The sequence below is a fragment of the Porites lutea genome, chromosome 7 (assembly GCF_958299795.1).
Source record: "Porites lutea chromosome 7, jaPorLute2.1, whole genome shotgun sequence".
Taxonomy (NCBI): domain Eukaryota; kingdom Metazoa; phylum Cnidaria; class Anthozoa; order Scleractinia; family Poritidae; genus Porites; species Porites lutea.
The window spans coordinates 30,429,580-30,445,958 of record NC_133207.1 but is presented as its reverse complement, the minus strand read 5'-3'; the positions used below and the strand labels follow the sequence as shown (position 1 = coordinate 30,445,958).

At 39.5% G+C, this 16,379-nt stretch overlaps 2 protein-coding genes across 2 annotated transcripts; one reads left to right on the top strand and one right to left on the bottom strand.

The window, feature by feature from the left end:
- Nucleotides 1-2,089: 2,089 nt before the first annotated feature.
- Nucleotides 2,090-8,636, top strand: LOC140943072 (matrix metalloproteinase-25-like). The gene is made up of 6 exons (XM_073392126.1): nt 2,090-2,485; nt 4,009-4,260; nt 4,646-4,895; nt 5,553-5,771; nt 6,742-7,045; nt 8,052-8,636. Exons 1-6 carry the CDS (start codon nt 2,369-2,371, stop codon nt 8,584-8,586), a joined length of 1,677 nt encoding a protein of 558 aa, XP_073248227.1. The 5' UTR covers nt 2,090-2,368; the 3' UTR covers nt 8,587-8,636.
- An 843-nt stretch (nt 8,637-9,479) lies between these two features.
- On the bottom strand, nt 9,480-16,269 carry LOC140943085 (uncharacterized). The gene is made up of 4 exons (XM_073392143.1): nt 15,794-16,269; nt 13,790-13,840; nt 12,042-12,632; nt 9,480-10,737 (listed from the first exon to the last, which is right to left on the bottom strand). Exons 1-4 carry the CDS (start codon nt 16,262-16,264, stop codon nt 10,675-10,677), a joined length of 1,176 nt encoding a protein of 391 aa, XP_073248244.1. The 5' UTR covers nt 16,265-16,269; the 3' UTR covers nt 9,480-10,674.
- Nucleotides 16,270-16,379: the final 110 nt, after the last annotated feature.

The following is a 16,379-nucleotide window of genomic DNA, read 5'->3' as shown; positions in this document are numbered from 1 at the left end:
GAAATATTAATCATTTTATTGGTGGACACAATTTAGTTCAGACGGAAAGGACATATTTGCTAAATAAAGCTGAAAAACGCCATTTCGCAAAATAGTAATTGTATTGAAATTACTACTTTGCGAAAAAGGTAAAAATCCGTCATTTTTTGTTAACTATTACTTCCAAACACATTGTCAATGTTGTCTTAAGCTGTGGTTAGGTTAATTAGCATTTTTTCTCCCTCTCCTGTATATTTTGTTTCGTTTCGTTTCGTTTCGCAAAATAGAATAAGCCCAAAAGGGCTTATATCGAATATGGAAGGTTCACAGTACCCCAGCTCGGCGGTATACCTTGTTTGGTGATCCTGTTTTCTGACCATTTGACATGGTGGCCCTGTCTGATCTTTCAGCTTGTTATAAGCTTCAGCACCAAAAAAGCATAAAAAAGCAAAGAAAGCAAAGAAAGAATGGTCTAATAAAAGTTGATATTATTTTTTCGGTTTTCGGGGATGGGGGAAGGAAGGTTGTGGGGAGAGAGGGTGATCTTTATTGCTATTAAAAAGCCACCAATTGACAATTGCAATAGAGCAAATTCACGTTTAAGTCATTGGTTATATTTTGAGTAAAAACAGATTTCATCAAACAAATCAGTCGTGCACGAGGCGTCATCTGTCTGTTTGAGAGCGTCAGGACACCAAGCGCCCGGCGGGTGTATTTCCTTATATGGCCTATTAAGTACGGGAATATGCCGCTGGATTGGGTATGGTTTGTGCCCTCTCTGTCCTAAAAGGAGTATATAATTACCGCAAGAGTCTGTCCTAAACAGGGTATATTTTCATACGGGTCTCCTGGGTCTGTCCTTTATAGCCAGGTCTTTCCCGAAAACTGATCACAGAGGGTGGTAAATCCAGCCCAAACCATCGGCTCCTGCCTATTAGACTAATACTTGCAATTCGGTACAGGTAAGTGTAGATTTTCTCCTTTTAATAACATTATTTTGAAACAAATTAGGTCATATTTGAAAAAAAAGCAGTGAAGCTGAACATTATCATGACCTTTGACGTCACCATACTCCAAGACATACTTCCGGGCATAGAATCCATTGTTGTGCGCCAAGATCTGCGTAGGTGTCACGTAAAAAAGCAGAGCCACCCACACTTACAAAAGGCCATTTCTTCTAGAACCCATTAGAAAAAGGTTATTTTGTGTTACTTCTTTGTTGCTTCTTTGTGTTAACATTTAATGTCTTCGTCATTTACCTCATTCACTAAACGACGTCTTCTAGGCCCAGGCTTCTAGGCAAATGAAGGTATACTGTACAGGGGGTATTATCTGACTTATCTTCGGTCGCGGTGATAGGCGCAGTTCTTTCTCCAAAAATATTATCACACCGTGTTGCAGACATAATTGAGAAGACAGAATAAATATGTAATAATATTTCACTTGCAAACTTTCACGAATTAAGGTACATATCTCCTTCATCGATCATGAACGATAATTTGTGGTACATGGATGATTAAAAATGTTAACTGACTCGCCCAGTCTTCGAGTACAGAGTCACGGGACTCCAATAAAGATCAACCCGGTTTTGTTTTGTTTTGTTTTGTTTTTTTCACGAGAGAAACATCTACTCAGTCTGCTAAGAAGGTTTTGTCTCCCTGTATACCCAGAAAACAAATATCTGGTAATTTTTAATATGGTGAAAGTCTGGAAACAGGTAATTTGGCGGGACTGACGGACACATGAGGACACATGAGCAATTTTTGGGATCAATTATGAAACGCCGTAAATACAAGACCACGTCATCTTGCATCTTTGGAAATGGAATGGGCCCTTTTTCTTGGACAATTGCAGCTGGCAAATTAAAATTTTTTAACCGTCAAATTGATCAGTTTGACAGACTTTCACTGCTGTAAGAGGGTCATTTTCTCAGACGGGTGCCAAGATCGGTGCCAAGACGATCTGTCATCAACGCACGATAAGTACGTACGTGGGGTGAGTAAAATGTCATGTGATCTCTTCTTCACTAAAACCTGCCAAGCTTATCTTACCAAATATGTAAATGATATTGGATAACGGAAGCCGTTCTTGTCACGTTCAATCGCCTATAAAATCCCCGCTTCTACACTGGAAAGCCGACCCTTTACTGATCGTTGTTTGTGGAGAGGTTCAGTTGAGAGGAAGAATAGTTTGCACGGATCGCTACTTGCAAAGTGAGAGATCACGCTTATTATCACCACGTCCCTAACAAACTGAGACCGAAGAGCAAATTTCACGAAAGACCAGAAAAAGCGGCTGTCCTCAAAACACCAACCGGGACGATCGTTAAGAAAGATTTCATTGATCATTTCCTGTCGCAAACAAGAAGAATTTGCAGACATTAACGCCAATGGAGATTCTTGTTGGCTTTGCGACTCGATTTGTCTTCGTAGTTTGCTGCTTGATTTGTCTACATAAACCCACTGAGAGTAGTCCAGTAAGCTCAAAACTTGTCGCAGGAGGAGTTGTAAGTAATATTTCACTTCTCTTATCAATGTAGCTGTGGTCATTTTTATTATTTATTCAGAAAATGTTTGTCATGAAGCACAATTGTCTATGACCCCGCGCACCGGTTCAAGAATCAGACAGAAATTTTGTATACTGCTATCAAAGGCAGTCACGTCTTTGCCATGGATAGGTGCACACTAATTAAAAATAAGTTAGTACAACAAACGTTGTAAGCCAGAATAACAGTTACGGCATTCCTCAACTCTCGATCGAGGCTGATCTAGCATGAACGGCGTTAGCTCATGTGTGACGTCACGGTTGAGCAGCATCTTTCTCCAAGCTAGCCAAGAGGGCAGAGCCAGAAAAGCGTGGGCAAAAAACCTTAAATGTTAAAGTTTCGTAACACATAGGAAGTCGTGTAGTGTTCATGACACTGCTGCGTAAGATGCGTGCCTTCACGGTGCACAAGTGGTGGGAACTGGTGACCTTTAAGACCTTTTCCAACAGCGCTTACGAGTTTCCTTTGGTTTTCTATATGTAAACATCTTAGAATTTCACAATACGCATAAAAACTATAACGCTAAATAAATAATGACAAAATACGGTCTCAGAGTAGAGAAATTTTTCCGGAGCGAGAAACATTTTGACGTTATCTCTTTGTCTTCTTCAATTAGTCTGAGTAATATTGAAAATATGAATACCGTATTGCTATTAATACATTCACTGTATTATTTTAATTTACAATGTAAATTCAACGCAATCGATCACCGGACAGACAAAATTCTGGCTTTTGACTGATGTTGGCTAAATATTTCTATTCTAGGCTATAATTCCCTCTATTTGTTTCTTGATTTTTTTTTTTCACTTTCGTTAATAGATTTACGCATTGATCCGATATTATGCTTTATGATATGTTTTTATTTTGGAGTGAAAGTGTTAATCTTAGATAAATACTGACAATATTACACAAACTGTAGTATTGCTTTTTTTTCACTTCAGAAAACATGTGAATGCATTGCATTTTTCTCCCGCTGTCTCCCGTGATAGCACTATTTTAAAATTATCTTTTTTTCAATGGAAAATGAAAAGCAAAGAATATGCAAAGACAAACTGAAATGTCATCTGAAACGCCAAACCGCATAATAACAGGGCGCCCAAAGCGTGATCTGGCATTTTAACATGATTGACTTAAAGAGCGAATACTGCTCGGAAATCTCAGAATCCTATGTAAACATTATATTTCGACGATGATAAGAAATTTTAGAGGAGCGAGTCTTAAAAATTTGAGTTTTCTCCCAAAATATTGACAGTCACTTTCAAGATGATCGGTCACATCAGCAAAATATGTTTTCCTTCCTCTTTCCGTAAAGTGATGTCATCAATAAAAATCGTGACTACCTCATGTAAGTGTTAGATGCGACTGACTGATAATGAACCTGCAAGAAAGTTTACCTTTGAAAAAGTTTTCTTACTATTCTCATTTTATTTATTTATTCATTTATTCAGGTACTTATTTACTTGTTTATTTTCTTTACGCAATAGGATTGGTTAACAAGATATGGATATTTAGTACCCAGTGACCCGAGAACAGGGAATCTAAGAACCCAACAAGACTTGGAAAAAGCCATCAAAATGCTTCAGCGCTTCGCCGGTTTACCAGAGACCGGTCAGCTAGACCAAGCAACGCTCGACCAGATGTCAAAGTCCCGTTGTGGAGTAGCGGACTTTGGAAAGACTGATAACATGCGAAGAAAGAAACGCTACACTTTGCAAGGGACATATTGGAAAAAGAAGGTGATGCATACAGGCTATCCAGTGTTGCGGAAAAAAAGAAAAACAATTTACAAGCGCTGATTTCTCTTAGGATGTTTCTCTTTGTGTTTCTCGTTGGAAAATTCTGATTTGGATTTTTAAGATCCAATATCCTGCAGCCGTTTTCTTAATCTTTCTGTATCTCAAATACAAGGGACGTAGACTGCGAAACAGTCCGCGAATTTTTGCGTAGATCAAGAACGCGGGAGGGGTTAACTAAAGTCCTGGAGCGTCCTTGAGCGTGGGTGAAAACCGCGCAAAAATCTAACCAAAAACCAATTTTAAAGGAAAAACCCACTTTTTGAAGTCTAAGCTAGACTCGTACTCTTTTACAAACTCAGTTTTCCTTTGTATTTTGTTTTCACAGGAATTGACGTACAAAATCAAATCTTTCACATCAGACATCAGCGATCGAGAGAAACAGCGGCAGATTTTCAAGCAAGCATTTGATTTGTGGTCCGGGGCGACGAACTTGAGAATCAAAGAAGATAGATCTTCGGCAGACAAGGATGTTGATATTCACATAAGTTTTGAAAGCGGATACCACAATGACGCTTATCCGTTTGACGGACAGGGTGGAACTTTAGCACACGCCTTCTATCCACATAACAATTTAGGTGAACACAGTTTTAAATTCAATTTCAATTTTTGATAGACTGACTGCTGGAAGGCTAGCTAAACCCCAAGTTTATCTACCCAAGAAGTCTGTAGTGTGAAAATAATGAAAACAAGTCGTAGTCACAAAAATAATTACAAGAAATACAACCTGACTAACTAAATCAGATCATAGCAGATGAATCCCTGTTTTTGTAAGACCAAAACCAATGCAAGTTACTTCGGCCAATCACAACGTAAGTAAATTTCGTCAACCAATGAGAAACTAAAGGAAATGTATGCGGCAGAGGCCAAGCGCGGGAAAACACTTCCATAAGTAGTTGTTTTTACTTCCATTCTAACTAGCTGAGAAAGAGACGCGAACGTTTCGGCCAAGAACATTGCGTAGCAATCACATAAACTTAAGGAACCGACGAAATTGCTATGTTAGCTTTCTAGTCTTCATTAGAAACCGTCATAATAGCAATTTTAGGTTTGACTTTTGACACATTGACTCTTGTTATCCGAATCATATTGGTAAAAGGTGCACATATTACTTCTTAGTAGTATTTCGGTCAGACCTGGATGAAGTGAAGGGTTGGAATATCTCATCACGAGACAGAGTTTTGGCTATTAATCTCGGTTAGATAATAATTGATGTCCTTTTGGTTTCGCTTCAGGTCTTTCGGGTGACGCTCATTTCGACGATGACGAGCGATTCACTACCGGGACACGTTACGGTGTCAATTTGGACTGGGTGGCGGTTCATGAGTTCGGACACAGCCTGGGTCTGGAACATTCCAACGTAAGGGAATCTATCATGTACCCTTGGTACAAGGGATATAAAGCTAATATTCAGCTTACTTCTGATGATACTCTAGGAATACAAGCGCTCTATGGTGAGTTAAACAGTTTTTGTGTGTTCAGGCTTCACAAAAAGTAGCACAGTTCTGGTCAGTCTTCATTCATTCACACGCAAATAAAACACATTTTTATATAAAAATGGTTGTGTTCAAGGTCTCGCCGTCATAAGTGATCCGGTTAAGACGGGAAGCAACTTCTTTTGCTATGGTGCAATACGTTTTCCTCACATAGGAGTGTTTTCATTTTCACATAGAGAATGTAAAAACCTACAAAAAGGCAGTTTACGAAATAAAATTCATTTAAACTCTCCAATTTTAAAGTGTGCGTGTTTTTTGTGCTAAAAGATTTCGACCAATCATAAGAGTTGCAAATAACAGCCAAGATAAGTTTACAATTTTACTTTTTTCTCACATAGGATTTCTGCGTTTCTTAGACTCAGACGAGTTTTTGTTTTAAGGAAGCTGGATAGAATACAAAGGAATTGATATACAAGCTGCTTTGCGAAGATTTCGAACTAAAAATTTGATGTTTAAACCAATCAGAAGTGTAGTAGAGACAATATTAAAGTGAGCGTTTTTTTGCATTCTGACGTGTTCATGATAGCGTGTGGATCTTTCCTTCTTATCTTCACCATTACTAAAATTGAATCGAAGTAGGTGCAGGTGGGCATTACTATGAACCAATTCGTCATCGTCAAGCGTAGAGAAAAGTGTGCGTGTTTAATTCTTGTTTGTGGTTTTGTGAATGGTTAAGGGTAGCAAATCGTGAATTAAAGGCAACAATATTTCCAATAATACTTTTGACGCTCAGTTAAGAATCCATGTAAACTGACAGCTCCCAAATTATAGAAGCATCGTAGATGTCCATCTGCTTTGAAAGGGACCTGCGTTCAGGACATTTAGCTTCTTCCAACTCAGATTCAAATCATGATTTAGCAATGAAGATTAAGTACAATATTTTACTTAATTTCTGTTTGTTAAAACTCTTGTTCCTTTTTTCTTTCAGGAAAACCTGTTAGGACACAGCCTACAGATTCTTCCGTTACAACCAAACCGGCATCCACTAAACCTCCCCTCCCCGAGGAAAAGGATGTGTGCTCAATGTATTCCTACGACACATTTTTTCTCGCCCCAGATGGAAAAACGTACGCGCTTAAAGGCACACAGTTTTGGGTTGTATCGTCAGATCCCGGTGCGGGTTTGGAAAGTGGACCTCACAAGGTTTCCGACCTGTGGAAGGAACTTCCGACCAAGATAGATGCCGCCTACAAGAAAAGCGCTAGTAGACTGGTTTTCTTCAGTGGTTCAAAGTGAGTCACTTTTTTAGTCGTTGATCTAGAAAAGTATAGGTTTCCCCTTAGAAAATGAAATTATTCCAGAGCTTGAAGTTTTTTTTTAACCCAGCAAAAGTTGCTACTCCCTTACAAGAGAGCGACCGAGAGTAATTCGGTTTTTAATCCGTGTAAAGAACTTCTAAAGTACTTGCAAAACTAATGTAACATACTCTTTGTATCTTTTATTTTGTCGCTCGCTTTGGGGCTATATTTTTACGTGTTAGCTGCTGTTGCAGATTTCCCGCACTTGCCAAGGGTTGCATATTTTCCCTAGAGAATTGTAGGGTAGCCAGCTCAGAACCATTTATACGTGGAACAATAAGACGCGTCTTATGTGTGTAAAGACAAAAACAGTATAAATGGCGCTAATTTCCGTTGCGTGATTTACACACGTTTGGCCTTCTAATGTGTCTTCAAAAAATAAACTTGATGGAAAAGTTCTAGTCAGTTCTACAAGTATCGTTAGTGTCAAAATATAGCAGTGTGGTATATATTTCATCACACCATACTTTTTTTCCTGCATCTTTTGGATATAGGATGCTAAGCGGCATGGATGGTGCGTTTTTCAAACTAAGAAAAACGTATCATGGCATTTTTAGGGAGCGCAGGAGCCGCCCTAGACCCCTAGGCAGCTTCTCTTGCCCCTTTGTGCGCGCGCAGTCTATGAAAGAGTAGGCGAGTCCCTCTCGTTGACGTTACAGCTCACGGTAGAGTCCAGGCCTCGGTTGTTCAAAGGCTGGATAGCGCTATCCACCGGATAAATCACTGTCCAATGGATAGTGCAATAAGTTTTCCTAATACTTATCCGCTAGATAGTGATTTATCGAGTGGATAGCGCTACCCAGCGTTTGAACAACCGGGGCCAGGATTGACCGAGGCGAGACGTCTTGGGACTAGGCTGGGGCCGGAGGGGAAAGTTTTGTAAAATGCACGCTCAGTCGAGTGAAAAATCTTATTTTGACACGTATTTCTACTTTTCTAGGTTTTGGCAGTATTACTACTATAGTGGAAGAAAGCACTATATAGTTGAACGCAACGGCCTCTCCATCACACAATTTGGACTACCAATGGAATTAGCAAATATGGACGCTGCTTTTATCTGGGAAAGAAACGGGCGAACGTACTTCTTCAAAGGAGACGAGTACTGGCGTTTTTATGGAAACAAAATCGATTATGGATATCCGAGAAGCATAAGCGTTTGGAAAGGACTTCCCCAAAGGATTGATGCAGCTATGAAATGGAGGAATGGAAAATCATACTTCTTCGCGGGGCCAAAGTATTATAGATTTGACGATTTTAACGTTCGTGTAGAGGCTGACTACCCACAGAGCATCGCCTTGAAGTGGATGCGATGTGAAAAGGACAACATGGACGTTCCAAAACCCACTGAAGCAGCGGTTAACGCGACGCAAAGATGCGCCTGCACACAAACTTGTGTGCACTCTAGCTCGGGAATTTTCCAGCCTAGTTTTTTTACGCTTTTTTCGTTGCTTGTGGTTGCAAAACTCAACTTTTAAATTCTGAGCTTTCGCACGGGTAAAAGGTCCACAGAAGGACGCCTCAAAAAGAGAGAAAGAAAAAAAAAACCTGTGTTGAACTCGTGTGAAAATTATGACTATGACTCAACGTTAACAACGAGAGACCGTTAAGTTCTTGTTACTTATACTAGACATTGAGCTAGTCCTACATTTGTAAATCGCGCGAATTGTGGACTCACGCGCCTATCTTAACTCCCGCGTAAACTTGGACTCTCTCGATTTCCAAGCAGAGCTTGCTCGACGCAGGAAACGCGCTACGCCTGCTATCAGGATAGAAGTTCTTGTTGTCTTTTCTAAGGATCATTTCCGCAAAATTTCTCATTCGTATTCGAGAACTACCTTCGGTTTCAAAACGACACTCTGCGAGCAAACTCTCCACTTGGGAAAAATCGTGAAAAGTCTTGCGCGAGTTTGAAACTCGAATTTATGGAGAGCATGCTCGCAGTTTATCAACACCGTGGGCCTGTACTATATTTAACACTTTTACCACGCATTAGTTGTACATAATAATAACCTTTTTGTAGAAAGATCCCGCTGACAGCAGTTTCGTAAATTTTGCAATGGATTCTGTAAATTACTAATATTTGATTTAATCAACAAATTCAACATTAATATTATGAGAAGTATGACAAAGTATTAAAAGAGATATTCAGAGTTTTTGATCTTAACCGTTTACGAATTTTATTTAACAAAAAGACATGATAAATAAAGGCATTTTTTATATTTACTCAGTAAAGCGGCATTGTCATTTATTATACAAAAAGCAACAGAGAAATGAAATAATAATGGCCAAATTTTACTTAAATAGGATACCGTAAAATTCCGAAAATAAGCCGCGAGGCTTATATTTTTTAAAGGCCCTTTTTGAGGGGCTTATTTTTGGAGGGAAATTTGCGTTTCAAAATTGACTGAGCTAGCTTGTAGTGGAAAGGAAATTCACCATTTTTGCTTTGTTTTACTTTGTATTCGAGGGCAAATTCCAAATTCGGAGGGGCAATTTAACGGAGGGTTTTTTGCGTTGTGATTTTTGGGGGCTTATAAATGGAGGGCCTTATTTTCGGAATTTTACGGTATCCTAACGCGGGGTAAAACATCCATGGATAACGAAGATGGGAAATGGGTATCGTCTTAAGTAAGAGTCGTCGTCTTAAGTAAACCTGCAGGAATAAATGCTAAATTTTAATTTTTCTAAAGAGCCGTAAATGAGTCAGAAAACTGAATACGAATATCAAACTGCTACAATAACTCTGAAGTAACGTTTTTCAGTTGCCTACTATTATAACAACCAAGAATTAACGTCGTTTCGTGCTGTATCAATTTTGACCAAATAAAAGGCGTATCATGGTTCTTTGCATCATTTTGGAGACCAATGGAATTTATTTTTTTCGCCTGATGGAAAAAAAACGACTTTGAAATTTTGACTTTCATTTTGAACATTTGAGGTTCTCTTTAAGATTTCTGAAGATGACTACCGTACTGGTTGTCGAAACGTTAGTCACTGTCCATAACAGTCATTTTGAGTGATCAGCATCAAATTTCTCCTTGTAATATCAATGCTTTGTAAAACAGAGTGGTCATGAGAACTACGGACATGATCACACAAGATGAATTTGCTTGATATTTTATCAACTTCTCCCCACAACTTCTGTAGGAAACGAATAGGGGCAACAAATGAGAATTCAAATTTTGATCTTGGGGTTTAAAGGGTTAAGGACTACACCCACCTGGGTGATCATATTCAAACTACTTATGAAATGACTTCTGGGTTCAAACCATTCACTGGTAGAGGAGGGGCATCTAACGTGCTCATAAAATGCTAGCACAGTAGCATTGCCACTCTGGGACAGTAACCTGCGCACAGACAACCCCTCCTTTAAAAATAATCGCGGGAGAGAGACTCTCACAGCTTAATTTTGGGGTTTGTGTTTTTGAACGTGCCAGGAAAGTCAGTTAGTTAATTGAAAAGAGTCACAAAATTTTGTGATAGCTTGTTGTAACACACTGTACGAACTTCCAAAACACACTTAGCACTCCAGAACAGTTCATTACGATACTGTATTACGGTGGCTACCAATTCTGCAGAAAAGCCATCAAGTCATTGGAATTAGAAGCTGTGTCAACATTGAATTCCTGAAAGAAAGAAAAGAAAGTAGATTCTGGTATTTCAGAGAAAACCTTTGCTTATGCTTTAGAAAAAGTCTACCTTAAGTGAATAGAAATCAATTTAGAGTCTGAAAAACTAGCCACCGACTCCTCCCCCAATCCAGCATTTTGTCTTGAGTAAGAAGTCAGTGTTAAAATTGGGCTAGGGGAGGGGTGGGTAGCTCACCAGTTTCTCAGAATTGTGTGGAGTCCAAAGCGAAGAATTGGTCACCACTTAACTTTGATTAATCTTTTCATTACTATAAACTTTTGTACAGTTGAACCTCGCTATTTCGAAGGAAGATCGAATGCCCTTGGATTTACCCTTCCCCTTTACGCTTCCCCGGTTATTTTGAAGCCCCGCTATTTCGAAATTTTTTTTCATTTCCCTTGGGACTTCGAAATAGCGGGGTTCGACTGTATATGATCGGCTCTGATTTTGTTAATTGTAAAGTACAGTGGAATCATGATAAAAATGAAACCTCTATATAACGCTGTCCTCGGTATAACGAACTATTATTTTGTTCCAAGAGTAGTGCAATATATGAAAAAGAACCTCGATATAACAAAACCTCTTTAAAGCGAGCATATTTATTTTGCTAGTCCCTTGGGCCTAGCTTTAATAAGTACCTTAAATAAAATTTAATACTTACTCCAAATCCTCTATTAAGCCCCCCCCTCTAACAAGCCCCCCCTTCTCAGGAGAAGAAAGTTAATAAGCCCCCCCTCCCTATTAACCCCCCCCCCCTCCCCCCTAATTATTCTTAACTAATATATGAAAGACTGTATTAATCAATCATGATTGTAAAACTTTGTGTGGACTGATCTGGGATGGTTTATTTACCAACTGGAAGTTCATATGTGATTCTGATCCTCGGCTGCACGACCTAAAACATCTTGTACTTGAGCTTTTCCTCTCCGTATTCTAGTTCTCTATGGAGAACTGATACCATTGTCTTTTCTAAATTAAATAAGCCCCCCCTCTAAAATAATCCCCCCGTCTCTATAAGTCCCCCCTCAAATGGGCTTGAAATAAATAAGGCCCCCCGAGGGGGAGGGGCTTAATAGTGGATTTACAGTAATCATCCTCTCCTCAAAAGGGGCTTAATAAATGAAACAAAAACCTTAAAATTAATTAAACATAAGAGGGTTAAGAATAGTATCTGGAAGGAGGTAAACTAATTTGTAGGTTAGTGCTACTGTTTTTAGTCAAGCTGGGATCTATTCAAATGCACACTGTAACATTATTAAGGTAATGCTCTGAGAGTTTCCCCTTGTTATAAAATACTTACACTAGACACAGTTGAAGACTTGTTGAGTTCTTGAAGGCCAATGTCCTCCCTTTGAGATGATGGTTCACTAGCTAGTTGTGTCGAAAAACTTGCACTGCTCTCCCACGGCTGTGTCTCTGATGAAACATTGACTTTAACAGCACTTCCAGTCAGAGGGGTGTCTGAGACAAGATTTTTTTTGCTTCCTTTGAGAGGTGTTGATGATGCAAGATTTGAGTTACTTCCCTTGGGAGTTATTGTCGATACAAGGTTGGATTTACTACCCTTTGGAGGTGTGGTTGATACAAGACTTGCCTTGCTGCCTTTTGGTAATGATGATGATGATGACAAACTTCCTTTACTCCCCTGCATGCTACTAGCTGGACTGTGCTTAACACCATCAAACATGAATTCTTTCCTAGATAATGGTTCTGATCCAGGAAAGCTGCCACTCTGACTTGTGTCCTTAGACCTTGTGTCAACGTCATTCAGTGCTCGCCTTTTAAACTCAGCAGAAGCCAATGTGCTTATTTCCTCAGCGTCAGCTTCTAGGGCATTTTTCAAGTGTTGCTCAAGTTCTCCTTCTTCCAACAAAGAGAGGTCTTGTTGACTCTAAAAAAGGTTGAGATTAGTGATAAGACCTTCAGCTCTAAACTGTCACACTCAGAAAACCATGATGCACTGAAGCACTCACTAAGGATGCAACAAACCAATGGAGGTGACCACCCTTTGAATATTATCTATCAACATCCACATTGGGGGCCTTGTTAACCTATTACTTCAGATGATTTACCAAGGTAAGGAGTCTGGCAAAGTCTACCATATACTGTGTACTTGTAATTTACATGAAAAGCCTTGAGGGGAATGTGGGTTAATATGACATTTTCAGGGGCAGATCTAGGGGGGTGTGCAGGATGTGTGAACCCCCCCCCCTTAGGGTGACCTGCGGATTTCTAATACAACTGGTATTCTGTATTAAAATTTGTTTTCATCACCAGTCAGTTACACCATTCCTTGGTGCTGCACCCTGTCATAAGAAAAATCCTGGACCTGCCCCTGATTTTGTACTTGTCAGTGCAATGGTTTCAGCCAAAACACATATATTCTACTGTGACTTGAGTAAACCTTGCTGTTATTACTGAGGCCCTGTCAGGGTTAAATTCTGACAAGCCACGTGGCCTTAAAACAGTGACGTAAGACTAGACGAAATGGTGACAAACAACGCGAAGTTGGGTTGAAACTGCGACAGAGAAGACAAAAATCACAAATACAATGGTAAAACTCCAACAGCAACACGGCCTGCTCTTCAACTCACTGAATGACCACTATTGAAATTCCGACTAGGGGCATACATCAGGGTATTCAATAAGAGCCGGTGGCCAGCGAAATTCGCCCGCTATTTCACGTGAACTCACCGCCTACTATTCTTTGGAAATTACCCCAGTTTAAATAAAGTATTCATGTGCCGTCAATGAATAAAAAAGCGGCAACTTAATGATGTATATGTTCTGTTCAAACACTCTCATTTTTGCTTCAGAATGCTGGAAATGCATCCCAAGAGGCCCAGATTTCAAAGTTTTTCCAGAAAGTCGTGCCTTTATTGCCAGGTTTTCCTTCCCCACCTATTCCAAAGCTTTTGCCACCTACTTGAAATCTTATTGAAAACCCTGTACGTACCCTTCCCCCCTCCCCCTAAGAGGGCTTCATTATTCTTTAGTAATACAAGTATATCAACAAAAAGAAATTCCTGAGATACTCCAACCACTTACTTTTGTCTCCCAAGACCAAGGAGATGAGAACTGGTCTTTTGAATGCATCTCCTATAAAGAAAAAGGTTTTAAAAGGTTTAAAGGCCTGTTTACAGTGGAAAGTGCAATTTGCTTAATATCCAGCTAGTTTACAGGCACTCCACTCAAATATTTAGAAACAAATAATAATTCAAATACAACATAACAGGATTAAAAACCCCAACTGACAGGAGGCAACCAGTTGGCTATTTACAAGCGTGGCCGAGAATTTGAACTCAGGATGACCGAGTACAAATCCAGCAAGTGGCCAGAGCGGGACTCGAACCCGGGACTGCTGGATTGCGGGTTCAATGCGCTGACCACTCTACCATGTTGCCTCCTTGTTTAAACCAAAAAAGAGAAAAACCAAAAAGAGAAAAGGGGAAAGGAAATTGTTTCTGTGAGATTTGTAAAGTCTAAGCTAATTAAGTATTACTCAATATCATGTTATTACTTTGAACGCACTTTTCTATACACATGCAATTTGCAACATTAGTCTGTTGAAAAAAATATTTATGCAAAATAGGTTTTTCCTAATTTCAGTGAAAAGGAAAATAATCTTTAATTTATTAGATTACACTATACTGACATTAGTGGGTATGTGATTGGTAGAATCTCTTCTATGGTTAAACAAGTATTCAACCTACAAGGTGGTCTACTAAGGTAAGAATCCTAGCATAAAGCTAACTCTAATACAGAGATGCAAATAACAGTTGGTCATCAGACAATGTCCAACCAAAAATTTGCCATCCAATGAATAATCCCACCTGCAGTCGGACATGCATGATTACCGGATAGAACAAGCATCAAAGACTATCACTTGGTAGCAGAAGATTTGCTAAGCAATAATTAAAGAATTATTTATAAGTGAACATGATATGTGTCTGACATCTTTTCTGGTTTGTCCAGCTAGAATGGTGACTTGGTTAGATTTGTTTTCTTTTCTTAATTAAAAGAAAAATTTTTCGCAGGGCCTGCTAATCGCTTGAATACTGGTTTAGCCAGTTTAAGAATGGATTTTTACCTACGACAGTCACATCATTGAGAAAAAAGTTGATCCCTTTGCCCGAGCCACCAGTCCTTGGGCAGCACTCACACATGCACTGATTGTCTCAACTTGTCTGAGTTGGCCTGGCTGGGTGAGCCAAAGTGTTTATTTGGATAAAATTGTTGGCCCAACCACAAGGGGAACCCTACCTTCACAAAAGGATGACCCAGCTAGGCGAGTCACCCTCCTAGGGGTGCCAACTTTTTGTTTCTCATGTAAATGGTTCGCCCCATTTTGTTTAAGGAAATGTATGAAAAGCTAGCTTGCCCACTGGTAGCTTCCAGGGTGACCCCTTCACCTGGGACAACTTTTCTCCATAGAAACGGGATCAAGTATGTTAGTCAAGTCCAGGACGCATTCATGCGTGACATGTATGTGCCTTTGGAGTGATAAAAGTAAGATATTTGACTGCCATGTTGTAACGTTGAATTTTCCTGTTAGTAGCACTCTCCAAAAAAAGTGACAACAACTGATTCTCTCTCAGCCTTAAGATGGAAGGGAAATCCACGACCCATAAATATTCACAATGTAGTTTTCATATTGTGATTTTACAATATTTACTGCCAGGGTAGTATAATTATTAGGGCAAAAACTAGAACATGCTCTTCTAGCTTTTCCTCTAATTTCTTTTAAGAATTAGCTCCATTTCCGAGGTGTGGTGTATGTTAAAATCTACATAAAATGATCTTAATCCACCACACCCAATGCTTTTACTATCAATGGCTATCAGGTAGACGTCATGAGCCCGCTCGCATTAAAAAAAAATAGTGTGACATGTTGTGCTTCCAAACGCGTAATTTGCCAAGAATTCGATTCAAATATGCCCTCAAAGATGCGTTGAAATGCGAAGATAATGTTTCGAACCCAAAACTTACTCAGAAAATCAATTTGAAGGAAAATAAATTTGATTGCTAAGCACAAAGGGCATAAAATCTTACCGTGACAGATGCTATACTGTCGCGCGGGTTAAAACTATTTTCCGACCCCGAGACTCCATGGGCCAACCTCAAGACAGGAAACCAGTCGGGCTTTCTTGTTGAGAAAGTTCCATCAACGTAGTAATGTTTTCTAACTTTAGGGTCGAGCATTCGATTATCTATTAACTTGTCTTGTTCTTCTGGGCTTAACTGATTCCATCTACTGCCATGTTCAGCCATAAGTTCGCGTTGTTCTGTTATGATTCTCTTACTCATGTGGTTCATCGACTCAAAGTACGACAAAACGTACTCATTCATGTCCTTAACTTCAGTAACATACTTGTTTCTTGGCTCGAAAGAAAACCGCATCGTTTCAATTTTTGTTTCAGTAGGCGTTTCATCAGCGTTTGAGTCCTCCATGTCGCCAAAATCTTCAGCTAACGCCTCCTCTATAGCCGCTGTGACTTCCGCTTCTGAAATAATAGTCGCCATGTTTACTTTTTTTCTTTTTTTAGCATGCAAATTACGCTTTGTTATAACAGGCGTCATGATTGGTTAGCCTAGAGATCTGACCAATCACAAAACGTCTATTATCACAATAAAGAAA

Bases quoted from the DNA above. Each gene is read 5' to 3' on its own strand.
- LOC140943072 (XM_073392126.1), top strand. From the start codon at position 2,369: ATGGAGATTCTTGTTGGCTTTGCGACTCGATTTGTCTTCGTAGTTTGC. The intron at 2,486-4,008 runs GTAAGTAATATT...TTTACGCAATAG, and splicing joins AACTTGTCGCAGGAGGAGTT to GATTGGTTAACAAGATATGG. The intron at 7,046-8,051 runs GTGAGTCACTTT...CTACTTTTCTAG, and splicing joins GTTTTCTTCAGTGGTTCAAA to GTTTTGGCAGTATTACTACT.
- LOC140943085 (XM_073392143.1), bottom strand. From the start codon at position 16,264: ATGGCGACTATTATTTCAGAAGCGGAAGTCACAGCGGCTATAGAGGAG. The intron at 13,841-15,793 runs GTAAGATTTTAT...TTTTCTTTATAG, and splicing joins ACAGTATAGCATCTGTCACG to GAGATGCATTCAAAAGACCA. The intron at 10,738-12,041 runs GTAAGTATTTTA...TCTTTCTTTCAG, and splicing joins AGTCTTCAACTGTGTCTAGT to GAATTCAATGTTGACACAGC.